The sequence below is a fragment of the Pseudophryne corroboree genome, chromosome 5, assembly GCF_028390025.1.
Source record: "Pseudophryne corroboree isolate aPseCor3 chromosome 5, aPseCor3.hap2, whole genome shotgun sequence".
Lineage (NCBI taxonomy): Eukaryota > Metazoa > Chordata > Amphibia > Anura > Myobatrachidae > Pseudophryne > Pseudophryne corroboree.
The window spans coordinates 794,765,338-794,780,583 of NC_086448.1; the positions used below are offsets into that span (position 1 = coordinate 794,765,338).

General features: G+C 46.3%; 1 protein-coding gene across 2 annotated transcripts in view; it reads right to left on the minus strand.

The window, feature by feature from the left end:
- The window catches only part of LOC134928552 (scinderin-like), a 122,681-nt gene extending 107,827 nt beyond the window's left edge, over positions 1–14,854 (minus strand). For both annotated transcript variants that reach the window (XM_063924427.1, XM_063924428.1), the window contains exons 1-3: positions 14,662–14,854; positions 7,473–7,627; positions 3,126–3,287 (exon numbers count right to left, since the gene is read on the minus strand). In XM_063924427.1, the coding sequence (XP_063780497.1) occupies positions 3,126–3,287; positions 7,473–7,627; positions 14,662–14,854 (510 nt within the window). The remainder of the gene's footprint in view (positions 1–3,125; positions 3,288–7,472; positions 7,628–14,661) is intronic.
- Between the last annotated feature and the right edge of the window lie 392 nt (positions 14,855–15,246).

Below are 15,246 nucleotides of genomic sequence, written 5' to 3' on the forward strand. Positions count from 1 at the left end.
CAGTCAGCTACCTCATTGCGCCTCTTTTTTTCTTTGCGTCATGTGCTGTTTGGGGAGGGTTTTTTGGAAGGGACATCCTGCGTGACACTGCAGTGCCACTCCTAGATGGGCCCGGTGTTTGTGTCGGCCACTAGGGTCGCTTATCTTACTCACACAGTCAGCTACCTCATTGCGCCTCTTTTTTTCTTTGCGTCATGTGCTGTTTGGGGAGGGTTTTTTGGAAGGGACATCCTGCGTGACACTGCAGTGACACTCCTAGATGGGCCCGGTGTTTGTGTCGGCCACTAGGGTCGCTTATCTTACTCACACAGTCAGCTACCTCATTGCGCCTCTTTTTTTCTTTGCGTCATGTGCTGTTTGGGGAGGGTTTTTTGGAAGGGACATCCTGCGTGACACTGCAGTGCCACTCCTAGATGGGCCCGGTGTTTGTGTCAGCCACTAGGGTCGCTAATCTTACTCACACAGCTACCTCATTGCGCCTCTTTTTTTCTTTGCGTCATGTGCTGTTTGGGGAGGGTTTTTTGGAAGGGACATCCTGCGTGACACTGCAGTGCCACTCCTAGATGGGCCCGGTGTTTGTGTCGGCCACTAGGGTCGCTTATCTTACTCACACAGCGACCTCGGTGCAAATTTTAGGACTAAAAATAATATTGTGAGGTGTGAGGTATTCAGAATAGACTGAAAATGAGTGGAAATTATGGTTTTTGAGGTTAATAATACTTTGGGATCAAAATGACCCCCAAATTCTATGATTTAAGCTGTTTTTTAGGGTTTTTTGAAAAAAACACCCGAATCCAAAACACACCCGAATCCGACAAAAAAAATTCGGTGAGGTTTTGCCAAAACGCGGTCGAACCCAAAACACGGCCGCGGAACCGAACCCAAAACCAAAACACAAAACCCGAAAAATTTCAGGCGCTCATCTCTACCATAAAATCAACTATGTGTGCGCACCAAAAATGGGCGTGACCACACTCCAGAAGGGGTGTTGCCACTGCCACATACCAGAAGGGGCATGGCTACTGAAAAATGGGGCGTGCCAACATGACTGTCACCTACCCCCTGTGTCACCTCTCAGCACACTATCACCTACCCCTTGTGTCTTCTCTCAGCACACCTTCATTCAATTTTTGCACATTACGGCAGTAGAGTCCCCTTTTTATACAGTACGCAGGTAGAGTCCCCTTATTACACCCCACACAGTGCCAGATAAACATTGCCCCACACAGTGCCAGATACATATTGCCCAACACAGTGCCAGATACACATTGCCCCACACAGTGCCAGATACACATTGCCCCACACAGTGACAGATACACATTGCCCCACACAGTGCCAGATACACATTGCCCCACACAGTGACAGATACACATTGCCCCACACAGTGCCAGATACACATTGCCCCACACAGTGCCAGATACACATTGCCCCACACAGTGCCAGATACACATTGCCCCACACAGTGCCAGATACATATTGCCCCACACAGTGCCAGATACACATTGCCCCACACAGTGCCAGATACATATTGCCCCACACAGTGCCAGATACACATTGCCCCACACAGTGACAGATACACATTGCCCCACACAGTGCCAGATACACATTGCCCCACACAGTGTCAGATACACATTGCCCCACACAGTGCCAGATACACATTGCCCCACACAGTGCCAGATACACATTGCCCCACACAGTGCCAGATACACATTGCCCCACACAGTGACAGATACACATTGCCCCACACAGTGACAGATACACATTGCCCCACACAGTGCCAGATACACATTGCCCCACACAGTGCCAGATACACATTGCCCCACACAGTGTCAGATACATATTACCCCACACAGTGCCAGATACACATTGCCCCACACAGTGACAGATACACATTGCCCCACACAGTGCCAGATACACAGTGCCAGATACACATTGCCCCACACAGTGCCAGATACACATTGCCCCACACAGTGCCAGATACACATTGCCCCACACAGTGTCAGATACATATTACCCCACACAGTGCCAGATACACATTGCCCCACACAGTGAAAGATACACATTGCCCCACACAGTGCCAGATACACAGTGCCAGATACATATTACCCCACACAGTGCCAGATACACATTGCCCCACACAGTGCCAGATACATATTACCCCACACAGTGCCAGATACACATTGCCCCCCACAGTGCCAGATACATATTACCCCACACAGTGCCAGATACACATTGCCCCACACAGTATCAGATACACATTGCCCCACACAGTGCCAGATACACATAGCCCCAAGATACAGATAGATACAGTGAAAATATACACATAGCCCGCCCCCCCCCCCCCCCCCCCCCAGCGCTCACCGCTGCCTCTGCTATGTGAGGGGAGGAGAGCGCAGCGCCTCTCCTGCCCCTCAATGCTGCTCCATGAAGTCCGACTCTGGTCTCCGGCAGCAGGTATCTTCTTGGCGCCGGTTCATTAGCCAATCAGAGCTCACGGACCGGCAGCCAATCAGGATGGGGGACGGCCCGGGGGCAGGCAGTGCAATAGTGGGAGCGAGTGAGTCTGCTGGGCCTGCCAAGGCACCCAGGGCACGTGCCCTGCTTGACCCTCCCCAATTCTCTCCCCCCCCCCCCCCTCCTCCCTTAGTTACACCTCTGCAGCTAAGATAATAATACAAATACATATTAGCCCCAATTTACCTTCTAGTGAAAATATCAGGCGTGGTATAGAAGATCTACAGGTCGACAGACAAAAGGCCTACACCAAATGGTCGACATGCATTAGCTTGACGGGTACAATAGGTTGACAAGTACAAAAGGTCAACATAAAAGGTTGACAGAGGTTAAGGTCAACATGGTCAAAAGGTCGACGTGACAATGTTGACACAACTGGTCGACACAAGAAAACACCATGTGTGTCAACCATTGCCATGTCGACTGTTTGAACCTGTCAAGCTTTTGTACCTGTCGATCTTTTGTAGCCGTCGACCTAATGCATGTCGACCAGACTGCGTCAATCTTTTGAGTGTCGACCTATACACTGTCTACCATCTGGATGCCGGAAATATGATGGCGCAATGTTTGCTACACACCCGACACCTTCAGGTTCCAGCACATATACTCACAGCTCCAACATCAATGATGAAACAGTCTCCAGTGTTGAAGCTGGACCAGCTGAAGAGGACCTCGGAAGCCCGGATCACCCTCCTCCCTTTAATGTGCAGAATTCGGTGTGCAGACAGGTCATTGGTCACAGCATGCGTGAAGCCGGAGGCCACCCCGCCAGCCTGAGGAAAACGACATGTTTTATAAAAATAAATAGTGGCACACAGTATTCAGGATCGGTTGGCGGGATTGATCTCATGTCGCTAGGAGATGTTTGTGTATCCACAACAATTGTTACTCCTTGGATAAATGATTGATGATAAAATGATTGGCATGATGTTTGAAGTCCAGGGGGTAAATTTACTAAGATGGGAGTTCTATTAAGATGGGATTTTGCCCATAGCAACCAATCAGATTCTACTTCTCATTTGTCTAGCACCTTCTAGAAGATAATACCTGGAATCTGATTGGTTGCTATGGGCAACATCCCATCTTAAATAGAACTCCCATGTTAGTAAATTTACCCCCAGATTTCAACCAGAAAGAAACTCAGGGAATGATTCAGCGTGGAACGCTGCTACGACAGCGGTCGCATGCTGAACCACGCCCAGAAGTCGCACTGTGCGTGCGCACACAATGAGATATGAAGGCATCTCACACGTGCGATCTCATCTTCCTGATTGACAGGCAGAGGCGTTCGAGGGGCGAGATGGGGCGTTGCATCTGCGTTTCGTGAGTGGCATTGGGAGGGCGACGTAGTCCGGGCAACACAGGCGTGTCCGGACTGTTTGTGGGGTGGGCCGCGGTGGCTGCAGTCCATGCTGAATTAGGCCCTCAGTTGGAATGTATAGTAAGATATACGTATTATGGAATCCACAGAAGTGGCAGGTACCTAATGCATCTAATGATACAAAGGGCCTAATTCAGAGATCTAAGCAATAGTGATGGTGGGAGATCTCTGTCTACGATGGTGGTCGCAGTGCCCCCTATGCCATAGCACAGTTGACTTGCTGCGGCCATTTGGGGGTAGAGAAGGGGTGGCAATGACCAGTGTAACAGAACGTATGGGGGGTGGGGGAGGGAGTGTGTTGTCCCCATTTTCTGGCCATGCTTCAGCAGCGTGAATTCCCTGGTCATCCTAGTAACCTGAGGGTTTCTCAGAAGACCAATGGTTACGCAAGATGATCTGTCTTCGGATGCAGCAGCGGATTATAGGAGCCGGCAGGAGGTGTCTCTATACACAGGACACCTGCGGCATTATGATAGTGTCGCACAGCCACTGTGCTACTGCATCCATCTCTGAATCAGGCTCCAAGTCAGTAGAACAGAATTTTATTAGAGACATGATAAGTTCAAGCTAATGCGATGGTATTGGCATCTAAGGGATGGGAACAGGATCCCCACAGTCAGGATGTCGACTTAAAAAATACAGACAGTGGCATCCCAACTGTCATATTCCTGAAACATTTTGTTAAGTACTGTAACTCTTACCCTTACCTTCCCCATAACCCTAACCCACCCCTTCCGTAGCCTAACCCTCCCCTCCCACAGCCAAACCTTAACCTCCTTAACTCCACAGACTAACCCTAACCTACTGCCGCCCAACCCTAACCTCCCCTCCCCCGCAAACCTAACCCTAACTTCTCCTCCCCTGCAACCTAATCCCCCTCAACCTAACCCCCAACCTAACTATAACCCCCCCTCCCCCACAGCCTAATCCTAACCTCCCCTCCCCCGCAACCTAACACCCCCCTGCCCCTGCAGCCTAGCCATAAACTCCCCCGCAGCGTAACCCAAACCACCTCTGCAGCCTAACTATAATCTCCCCTCCTCCGCAACCTAACACCCTTCCCACCCCTGCAGCCTAACCATATCCTCCCCTCCACCGCAGCGTAACCCAAACCCCCTCTACAGCCTAACTATAACACCCTCCCCGCCCCTACAGCCTAACCATAACCTCCCCTCCCCTGCAGCGTAACCCTAAACCTAACCCTAACAGTTACCGGCAGAATGTGTCGGTATTGTGACAGTCGGCATCCTGACTACATACGGCGCCTAATGTGATGTCTGTGACAGCATACGAGTGCGTCTGCATATATACACAGATGAGTAAATGTAGATCTGACGCACACAATCTGTATTACAGATAATAAATGATTTCCACCTTCATTAATTTCCTAGCAGCTTTTTTCAAAAACAAATGAAGCTATCTTAATCAGCTGGTTGGTTGGAACAAAAATTTGACAGGTATGGATGGAAGCAAGCACTGGAAGACGAACAAATACAAGACACGTTGCTAATACATTGAATATAACCAATTTGTCTGAAAGATGCCTCGTGTATGGTGTATGACTAGCGCAGGCGTGATGAACACCACACACCTGGAAGTCCCCTTGTCACAGCAGGTTACTGTCATTAGGTCGACAAGACTTTGGTCGACATGCACTAAGTCGACATGGTTATTAGGTTGACATGAACAAGGTCGACTTGGAAAAAGGTAGACATGAGTTTTTCAAAAATTTTACTTTTTTTTTACTTTTTCATACTTTACGATCCACGTGGACTACAATTGGAAACGGTAACCTGTGACGAACTCAGCGAGGCACCTTGCCCGAAGCATGGCAAGCGAAGCGAGCCATGCGAGGGGACATGGTGCACTAATTGGGGTTCCCCGTCACTCTACGAAGAAAGCCACACCAAAAAAGGTTTTAAAAAACTCATGTCGACCTTGTACATGTCGACCGAATGACCATGTTGACCAATAGTGGTCGACCTAATGACTGTCGACCTAAATCTTGTTGACCTAAAGACCCATACCAGTCACAGCAGGATCCCAGAGGTAAGGAAGGAACTCAATGTGTGCTGCATCTGCTGGTATGCTCTGGATAGACGGGTGTGGCTGGGGAATGGCTCTTTCATTCATTCATTCAAGGCGGCGCACAGTGTGATGTGTATGTGTGTCCTAGACTAAAGAGACAGAGAGTTCCTGGGGCTCTTCGGTATCTGCAATGTCTAAGTCAGAGGTTCTCAAACGCGTTCCTTGAAGCACCCCAACAGGCCAGGTTTTAGTTATATCCATGGCTCAGCACAGATGGTTAAATCAAATTGAATGAGGTGCTAATTAAGTCATCTGCGGCCAAGCATGGATAGACTTAAAACCTGGACCATTGGGGTGCCTTGAGGACCGTGTTTGAGAACCTCTGGTTTAGGTAGACAATGAATTGTCAACACCATATGGTCAACATGCATTAGGTTGACAGGTACAAAAGGTTGACAGATGTGTTGATGACCATTTTTGTGTCAACCATTGCCATCTTGACCAGTGGCGTAAGTTCATCCCAGTTGCCCGGAGGCAAGATAAATATTGGTGCCCCCCTATTTCCTATATTAAGATAAATATATGTTTGTATGTGTGCGTATATTGGGGGTAATTCCAAGTTGATCGCAGCAGGAATTTTGTTAGCAGTTGGGCAAAACCATGTGCACTGCAGGGGAGGCAGATATAACATGTGCAGAGAGTTAGATTTGGGTGTGGTGTGTTCAATCTGCAATCTAATTTGCAGTGTAAAAATAAAGCAGCCAGTATTTTCCCTGCACAGAAATAAAATAACCCACCCAAATCTAACTCTTTTTGCACATGTTGTATCTGCCTCCCCTGCAGTGCACATGGTTTTGCCCAACTGCTAACAAAATTCCTGCTGCGATCAACTTGGAATTACCCCCATTGTGTATATTCAGTATAATAAAGAGGGTGTGATTTGAAGTTATCAATTAACTTAATTCAATTCAGTGGTGTCACAGAATGGGAGGAGAGGTGCCCCCCTTCAGAGCAGGAGCCCGGCGGCAGATGACTCCGTTGCCTCCCAGAGTTCTGCCTCTGATCTTGACCTTTTCACCCCATCGACCTTATGTACCTGTCAACCTAAAACACTGTCAACCTTTCATCTGTTGACCCTTTGTACCTGTTGTCCTAATGTATGTGGACCTATTGACTGTCTACCTAGACATTGAAGATCTATTATACCATACCTGGGTTCTTCACCTTCCTCCATCGGGTAAGTGAGAAAGACACAACAGTGGGAGGAGGCGGCAAACAGAAGGTAGCATAAAAAGCTGGACAGCTGGAAAGAGACTTTGAAACGGGCAACTAGGGGAGAATATTGGGGGAGGAGAGATTGGGGAGAGAGAGAGAGAGAGAGAGAGAGAGAGAGAGACACAGTGGTGAGAGATGGGGGGAGCAGACAAGAAATAATCCCAGCAACAGCTAGCGACTCTGCAAGTGATGGGTATGTAATACTAGTGCTCAGCCTGGAAACACACATTTACGTGCTGAAACGCTGTTTCGCTGCGCCGCTGCTGTACAGTACCTGGTACTTTATCCCACTTTTAAAATATCCAAGAAATGTGCTGCTTTCAAATCCTTTAAGTTCTCTGTACTGAACAGCTTGGCCGCCTAGGTGTTCATCCATCTGGACGGTAAATATGGCTGCCGCGGTGCTCTCGTCCTGGCTGCATTCACTTCCTGCAATATTTACCCATCAGAGAATGATTATTATTTTTTTATGCTTATAGTATTTTGTTTGTCTTTAGCTGGGGAGGGAGCCGGGAGCCACTCCATAATGTGAAGGTGAAAGCCCAACTAGAACCAATTCATACAAGCGAAGTGTTTCGGAGCAGTCACCCAATAGTGCAATTAATAAAGATACCGGACAAAAGTTCACATTTTACGTTTTTTGTTGGTGTGAAAGAACGGCCAGGTAGGAAACATATTTATCTGTGTGTTAATAACAGTGTATGTTTACATTTAGATAATTAAATTGTAAAATGATTGAAATAAAGTGTTAGAAACTTTTTGTAAATATTAAAGGGCTTGGATATGACAACAGATAAGCTGAGTCTGGGTCATTGGTTACTAGATGTGTGGGTTTAGTTTACTGTAAACTGAACCCACCTGAATTTGGCATATCCGAGTAGTTCTGAGCCCGGGCTCAGATTTTCCAAAAAGGCTCAGATTCCAAAACAAGGCAAAACGTCATCTTTCTGGCATTAAATCTCACATGTTTCAGATTTGATAAACGTCCCTCCTGTGGTGATTCGGGCACCATTTCACACAGGACACCAGAGAGTTAGGGTGTGGGGCTGAGGGCTGCAGCACTAAGACTGTCAGTGAACAGCTGTGGGGTGCAAGCACTACTATGGTTGTGTCAGACTGCGCACTGTGTCAGTGAAGGGCTGTGGGGTGCAAGCACTACTGTGGCATTACTACTGTGGCTGTGTCAGACTTTAGGGCTGTGGGGTGCAGCACTAAGGACTGTGTCAGTGAAGGGCTTTGTGGTGTAGCACCACTGTGGCAATATGGCTGTGGCTGTGTCACACTGTGAAGGGCTGCGGGGTGCAGCACTAAAGACTGTGTCAGTGCAGGGATGTGGGGTGCAAGCACTACTGTGGCAATACTGGAAATTAATGTTGTTGAAGTTAATAAAACTGTAGGAACAAAAACAGGCCCAAATTACATGATTTTAGCTGTTTTAGCCATTTAAGAAGAAAAAAAATACAGATACAAAACCGAAACACGTGAGGGTGTTTTTGGCAAAACCAGAAAACACGGTGGCCCGCGCACATCTCTAGTTACTCTTGCATTTACACAGCATATCTTCAGTTGTATCTAAGAGCAAAAATATCCCATTACCTTGCGAAGCACAGTAAAGAAAGTAGCAATTCAGATCTTTCAAAGAATTTAATAAGCTAATGAAATTTAATTTAAAGGTCAATTTTCCTCCAGTTTGTAGCATATTATCTGCAGAATTGATCGTTGAAACGAAAAGAAAGAAATGAATCTGACTCTTCGCCAGCCGTGACCTCCAATAAAATCTTACAGGGTTTCTACCGACAGCAAAGGGTAGAGTAGACGTTTAACACAAGATAATATACTGTACAAAGCAGAGTATCATTGCATCGTATCTGTTAATATTTTTATTTTATTTAGACTTTGTTCATTTCCAAGATAAACTCATGAGGGATTTCCCCTCCTTCTTCCTCATGTCTACGCAACGAGCTACAAAGTTTACAACATACAAGAATGTGTGAGCCTAGCCTAGTCTGCCTGACATCCTCATACGTTGTCAAATTTAATATAGCCTTTTCATATATGATAGAGTGAACGTAATTACATGGCATGCCAACGAATCCTAACCATGCATATATCATTTTTCATATTACATGCAATGCCTTAAGTATCTCAAGCCTTAAGAAAATATGTCTTTAGATTACGCCATTAGAAAATCTCCAAAATGACTAAGGGGTCCATTTACTAAGCCTTGGATGGTAATAAAGTACCAGCCAATCAGCAACTACCTGGCATGTCACAGGCTGGGTTTGAAAAATGACATTTAGGAGCTGGTTGGCTCCCTGGGGCAGATGTATTAACCTGGAGAAGGCATAAGGAAGTGATAAACCAGTGATATGTGCAAGGTGATAAAGGCACCAGCCAATCAGATCCTAACTGTTAATTTACATATTGGAGCTGATTGGCTGGTGCCTTTATCACCTTGCACATATCACTGGTTTATCACTTCCTTATGCCTTCTCCAGGTTAATACATCTGTACTTTATCTCCATCCAAGGCTTAGTAAATAGGGGTGTGGTTCATCAAATCGACAGTATCTAGGTCGACAATGTTTAGGTCGACCACTATAGGTCGACAGTCACTAGGTCGACATGGATGGAAGGTCGACAGGGTTTCTAGGTCGACATGTGCTAGGTCGACAGGTCTAATGGTCGACATGAGGATTTTTATTTTTTTTTGGTGTTGTTTTCTTCGTACAGTGACCGGGATCCCAAATTTGTGCACCGCGTCCCCTCGCATGGCTCGCTTAGCTTGCCATGCTTCGGGCATGGTGCCTTCGCTCCGCTACCGCTTCGCTCGGCACAGATTACAGTTCCAATCGTAGTCCACGTGGATCGTTAAGTATGAAAAAAATTCAAAAATAGAAAAAAATTTGAAAAACTCATGTCGACCTTTAGACCTGTCAACCTAGCACATGTCGACCTAGAAACCCTGTCGACCTTCCATCCATGTCGACCTAGTGACTGTCGACCTATAGTGGTCTACCTAAACATTGTCGACCTAGATACTGTCGATCTTCAGACCGAATCCCGTAAATAGACCACTAAGTAAATCTCTTACAGAGGGGAATATTTATTAAACAAATTTATTATCGAATTTAAAAACTAATAATAAATGGCCCCAGAGATTTTCTGACATTTCATTATTTCTAAACCAAACAACAGCTATTATTATTCAGCATGTTCTGTTATGGATAGCCTTTGTCTTGCATGTTTCATTTAATAATTATGGCTCAGTATACAATCAGAGATGGGCAGAATTTTGGATTGATGGCGTCCATAGTAAAAATGTAGGGTGGGGTTGACATAGCTATCCTCATACTACTACCCAAGTCCTCTGTGTCCATGTGGCAGAACAGGATCGTATGCAGGCCATACGTCAGAGTACAGATTTCCTGATTCCCCGATCCACCCTGCAATCCACCAACCTAAATTCAGCAGCCAATTCTGCATGTTAAAAATCCCTGATTTGCCAATCCCCACCATTTTTTGGTCTTGATCGGCAAGTTGGGGAATTCCAACATGTTGGATTTCCCCCGATTCTCCGACTCTGGCACTGGGGGATTAGGGGAAATTGTCCCAATCCATTGCAGATGCACTGGATTTCCCCTCACCTCTGGAGCCCATGCAATAATGGTACATTGGTCACTTATTAGGTACAGTTAACCGACGGAACTAACAATCTAATTTCTTTACCTCAATCAAACAATGAACATGTACCAGGGCGAATTTAGTCTGAACCCTACAAATAAGTTTGTGGGGGTGAGATAGGGTCATGTAAACCACAGGACCCCAGTGTTAGTCATTGCATTGCTATGCCACCCACAGATTTCAAACATCCAAAGCAAACTGGGCAGCCATTTTGTTTTAGGATGCAATGGTTTTCCTCCCAATGGTTTTCTTGGGAGATGACCCATGAATCGCCAAATCTACGAGGAAGCCAGGGCAATAGAGATCCCTATCTGCCCACAGCCTGTCCATATTCTAAATGTATTGTCCCAGGTTTTGCAGACCTGTGACTGAGATCCTGTCTTTGTCCTTGCAGGGCTCCCCTCATCCACTGGAGTGTCAGGCAGCTCCTACCCAGCTGCCATGGAGGATTATTCAGAGGACTGCACCGGGCTATACAGCTGCAGCTCATGTGCTGCTCCATGCGGTCTGTATTAAGCAGCTATTGATGTCATCAGAAGAAGTCATCACACAATTCCATAACACCCGGAGTCCTCCTAATATGATATGTCACCATGGGAGTGTGTCAAGTGAACAAGGGGCAAATATGATGATGTCGGGTGTATCAGCAGCAGGATGACACGTATAATAGCATATTGTCATACTCTACTCACGCTTACGCATTCATACCTGCATGGCAAATGTACATTATGCTGTGCACTAAAATAAGAGAAGATACTAAGAATTACAGACAGAGCACTGAGAAATAGTACTGTGCAACTTTATCTACCTATAGATAAAAAGAAATACAGAGACATATGCAGTGCACAGAGCAAAATAAGCGTTACTGTGCCATTAGTATTAATTAGGTCCGTTAGGGGCAAATGTCTCCCCATGCCTTCACACTAGGATATACAATCCATCATCCAGGGTCCAAAATGTCTCCCATATACTGTAGTGGTGACGTTGGAGGTGCAGGGGAGTGGGAAACTTAAGGCCACACCACACCCCTAGATGTTCATGACTGGAACTCATAAGAACAGCCTGCAAATACAATGTTGAGTATCCCCGGCATTAATTTACAGGGGACAACAGCAGATTCCAGTCCCCCATTTTTGTTCCCAAAAACAGCCCCCATAGGTGACTATGGGGGCTGTTTTTTCTGAATTTACCAAGCTCCGGAATGTTATGCATTGTGGAACATGGCCCCAGTAGCAAAAGCCATATTCAGGAGGAGTTAGCTATTGTAGCCTCTGGGTTACAATTGCAAGAGTTACCAGAAGGGGAATCTATGGGATCCCTCCCCGGTACTGTCCACTCACTCATGATTGGTCAGCAGTGTGCAGGCTCCTGAAGGATAAGTGAAGAGATCACATTAGCAATCCCTTCACTTCTTACATACCACTGGGACGTGCTCCTTCCAGAGCCCCTGTCCCCATGAGCATTCCTTCATACGTTCCGGTGATCTATAGTTTCCTATTGCCAAGAAATTATAATGATGAGGTCTAGGACCAAAATAATGAATAAATGTGCACCTTAGATAGACACCGATCGCCTAATTCTGCTGCCCGTCTCCATCTGTGCTCATTTTACATTTCAGTAACATTTCACCAGTCTGTATTTTAAATGGCATGCGTTCGGCATCCCGGCGGTCAGGATTCCGATGGTCATGTGACTGACGCCGGAATCCTGACATCACTCAGGAGACTGGCGCCAGAATGCAGATAACCTACATCCCAACAGTAAGTTCCGGGGTACGGGCTAGGGCCCGGGAGGGGTTAGGGTAGGTTAAAAAATAACCTGTCTGGTGTTGGGATCTTTAGTGTCGGGATGCCGCTGTCGGTCATGTGACCGCTGGTATTACATACTGAACCCTTTATAATGCACTTACAGCATGTCATCACCTATTTGATACCCCTTTCACATCGCACTAATAACCCGGTATCGACCAGGTATATTGCCGGGTCGACACAGGTTGCTGTGCGGTGTGAAAGGGTCACTCCAGAAATCCCGGGTCGCCTGACCTGGTAATTCAACCCGGGTTGTAAGAAGGGTTATTCCTGGGTTATGATTGGGTCAGGTACAGTGTGAATGGGTTGCCGGGTTGATGCGACCCGGTACCCGTTCACTGCATAGGGAGAGGCGGAGTGGAGATGATCTCATCTCCCAGTGCCGCCTCCGCCCCCAATGCCGACTCCGTCTTCGCCCCCGGAAGGCAACTTGCCGGGTTGGGGTGCCGTTGTGTAGGGTTCAATGCTGGGTCCCACCCGGGAAGGACCCGTTTCCAATTCGGTATCCGTTCTCTAAGTCGACCACACTATGATCGACAATGTCTAGGTCGACCATTATTGGTCGACAGTAACTAGACAGGGTCTCTAGGTCGACAGGTCAAAAGGTCGACATGAGTTTTTCACAATTCTTTTCTTTTTTTGAACTTTTTCATACTTAACGATCCACGTGGACTACGATTGGGAATAGTAACCTGGGCCGAGCGCAGCGGCAGCAGAGCGAGACACCTTGCCGGAAGCATAGTGAGGGGACACGGTGTACTAATTGGGGTTCCAATTAGTACACCGATACACCAAAATAAAAATTGGGGTTCCAATTAGTACACCGATGACACCAAAATAAAAATAAAAAACTAATTTCGACATAGAACATGTCGACCTAGAATTCCTGTCGGGCAATACTGGTCAACCTAGACACTGTCGACCCTCCATACTACACCCTTCCAATTCCCGGGTGGGACCCGGCATTGCAATCCGAAAGTGGTATATCTTGAAAAATGTCAGCAACCTTGTCATTTCCGCACATGTCAAACACAAAACGCTCATTTAAGCCAGAGGAGTCATGTGAACAAATCAAAGGGTTATCATCAAGAACAACAAATACAACAATACAACAAGTGCAATGTAAATTAGAAACACAATAAATCACAATTTAAGTTCAGAATAACAAGTAAAATTATGATTCGCACATTATAAGGAACCAGAAAGGATTTATATATTTAGTAATTTTTTTACATTTCATTTTAGTTCCTGCAAGTGGCAACTGTGTCTGGAAGCCTAAAATCAGTGTCTTGGTTCTGCTGGTGAACATTAGGACTTGGACCCAACCCTTATCTTGCCAGAACTCTTTAGCACTTGGCTGAATTCCTAACATAATCTTGGATTCAGAATGCCCCTAATGTAAATAATAGTTTATCTAAGTGCCATATTTATTTAATCCATCCAATCAGGGGCGGATTGGGATCAAAAAGCGGCCCTGGAAAAATTGGTACTAGTGGCCCCACATGGGCAGCACCAGAGGTGTAAGGTCTAGCCATGGGCCATGGCAGCAGCACCCTCCCCCCAAGACTTTCCAGATAGTGGGCATGTCCAGCATCAAGGGGGAAGTTAAAAAGAAATACAATTAAATATTATGAGCACATTATATGATACACCTTCAGAATTTAGGAAACTATATCATTAGAAAGATATATTTTCTTGCTTATTTCACCAACCGTATCCCAATCACTATTCACTCAATCTTATATGTCAGCCAAGCAGGCAGACAGAGCATACACTAGATCATCTGCAATCACAGGCTAAGTGGCAGTAATTTTCATATATGCAAATTATTTTGCATCTTATTCATTATGTCTATAAATAGGACCACATGTCCTCAAACAAAACAAGCCCCGCAGGTGCGTCGGCCCACCGGGAATCTTCCCTGAAAACCCTATGGCCAATCCGCCTCTGCATCCAATGCATTTATACTTACCCAGCCAAAAATGCAGATTGTAAGTCTTATACAGCGTCATGTCCACGGTTTTCAGTATTATGTAGGCATCTCCCACGAAGAAGTTACCATGAAGATGCTCTGGAACTTCGGCCAGTGTCAGCTTCTCAATTCTCCAGATCTGTAGTCCAGTTTTCTTACCAGCACTTTCAAACTCCTTGTGTTTTAGGCCCATGATGAAAGGTTGACTGAGATCTTGTGCAAGTCAAATATCACAACAAGTGACAATCCAAATCCGAATCAGTTATCTCTGCACATCTTTCAACTAGAAGACTCTTTTTAAACACCAAGAAATAGGTGGTACCCCCTGGCAGATTATATGCAGCACACCGCAGAGTCTATGCCCTATCCTGCATTCCAGGTGTCACTGTCAGCGACGTCTTGTGATGTCTCAGCTCACATTTAAAGTTCGTGCCACTTCTGCAAGTTAGCTGGTTGACGTGGCTCTCAGGTGTTTGAAGACATCGCCCGCACTTGTGCAACCAACTGATCTCTGCCCCTGTGCAAATCCCATAAACTTTGAGTGAAGTACCAGCCTTCTTGGCTGCCCTGTCTGCTCCTTGCCAC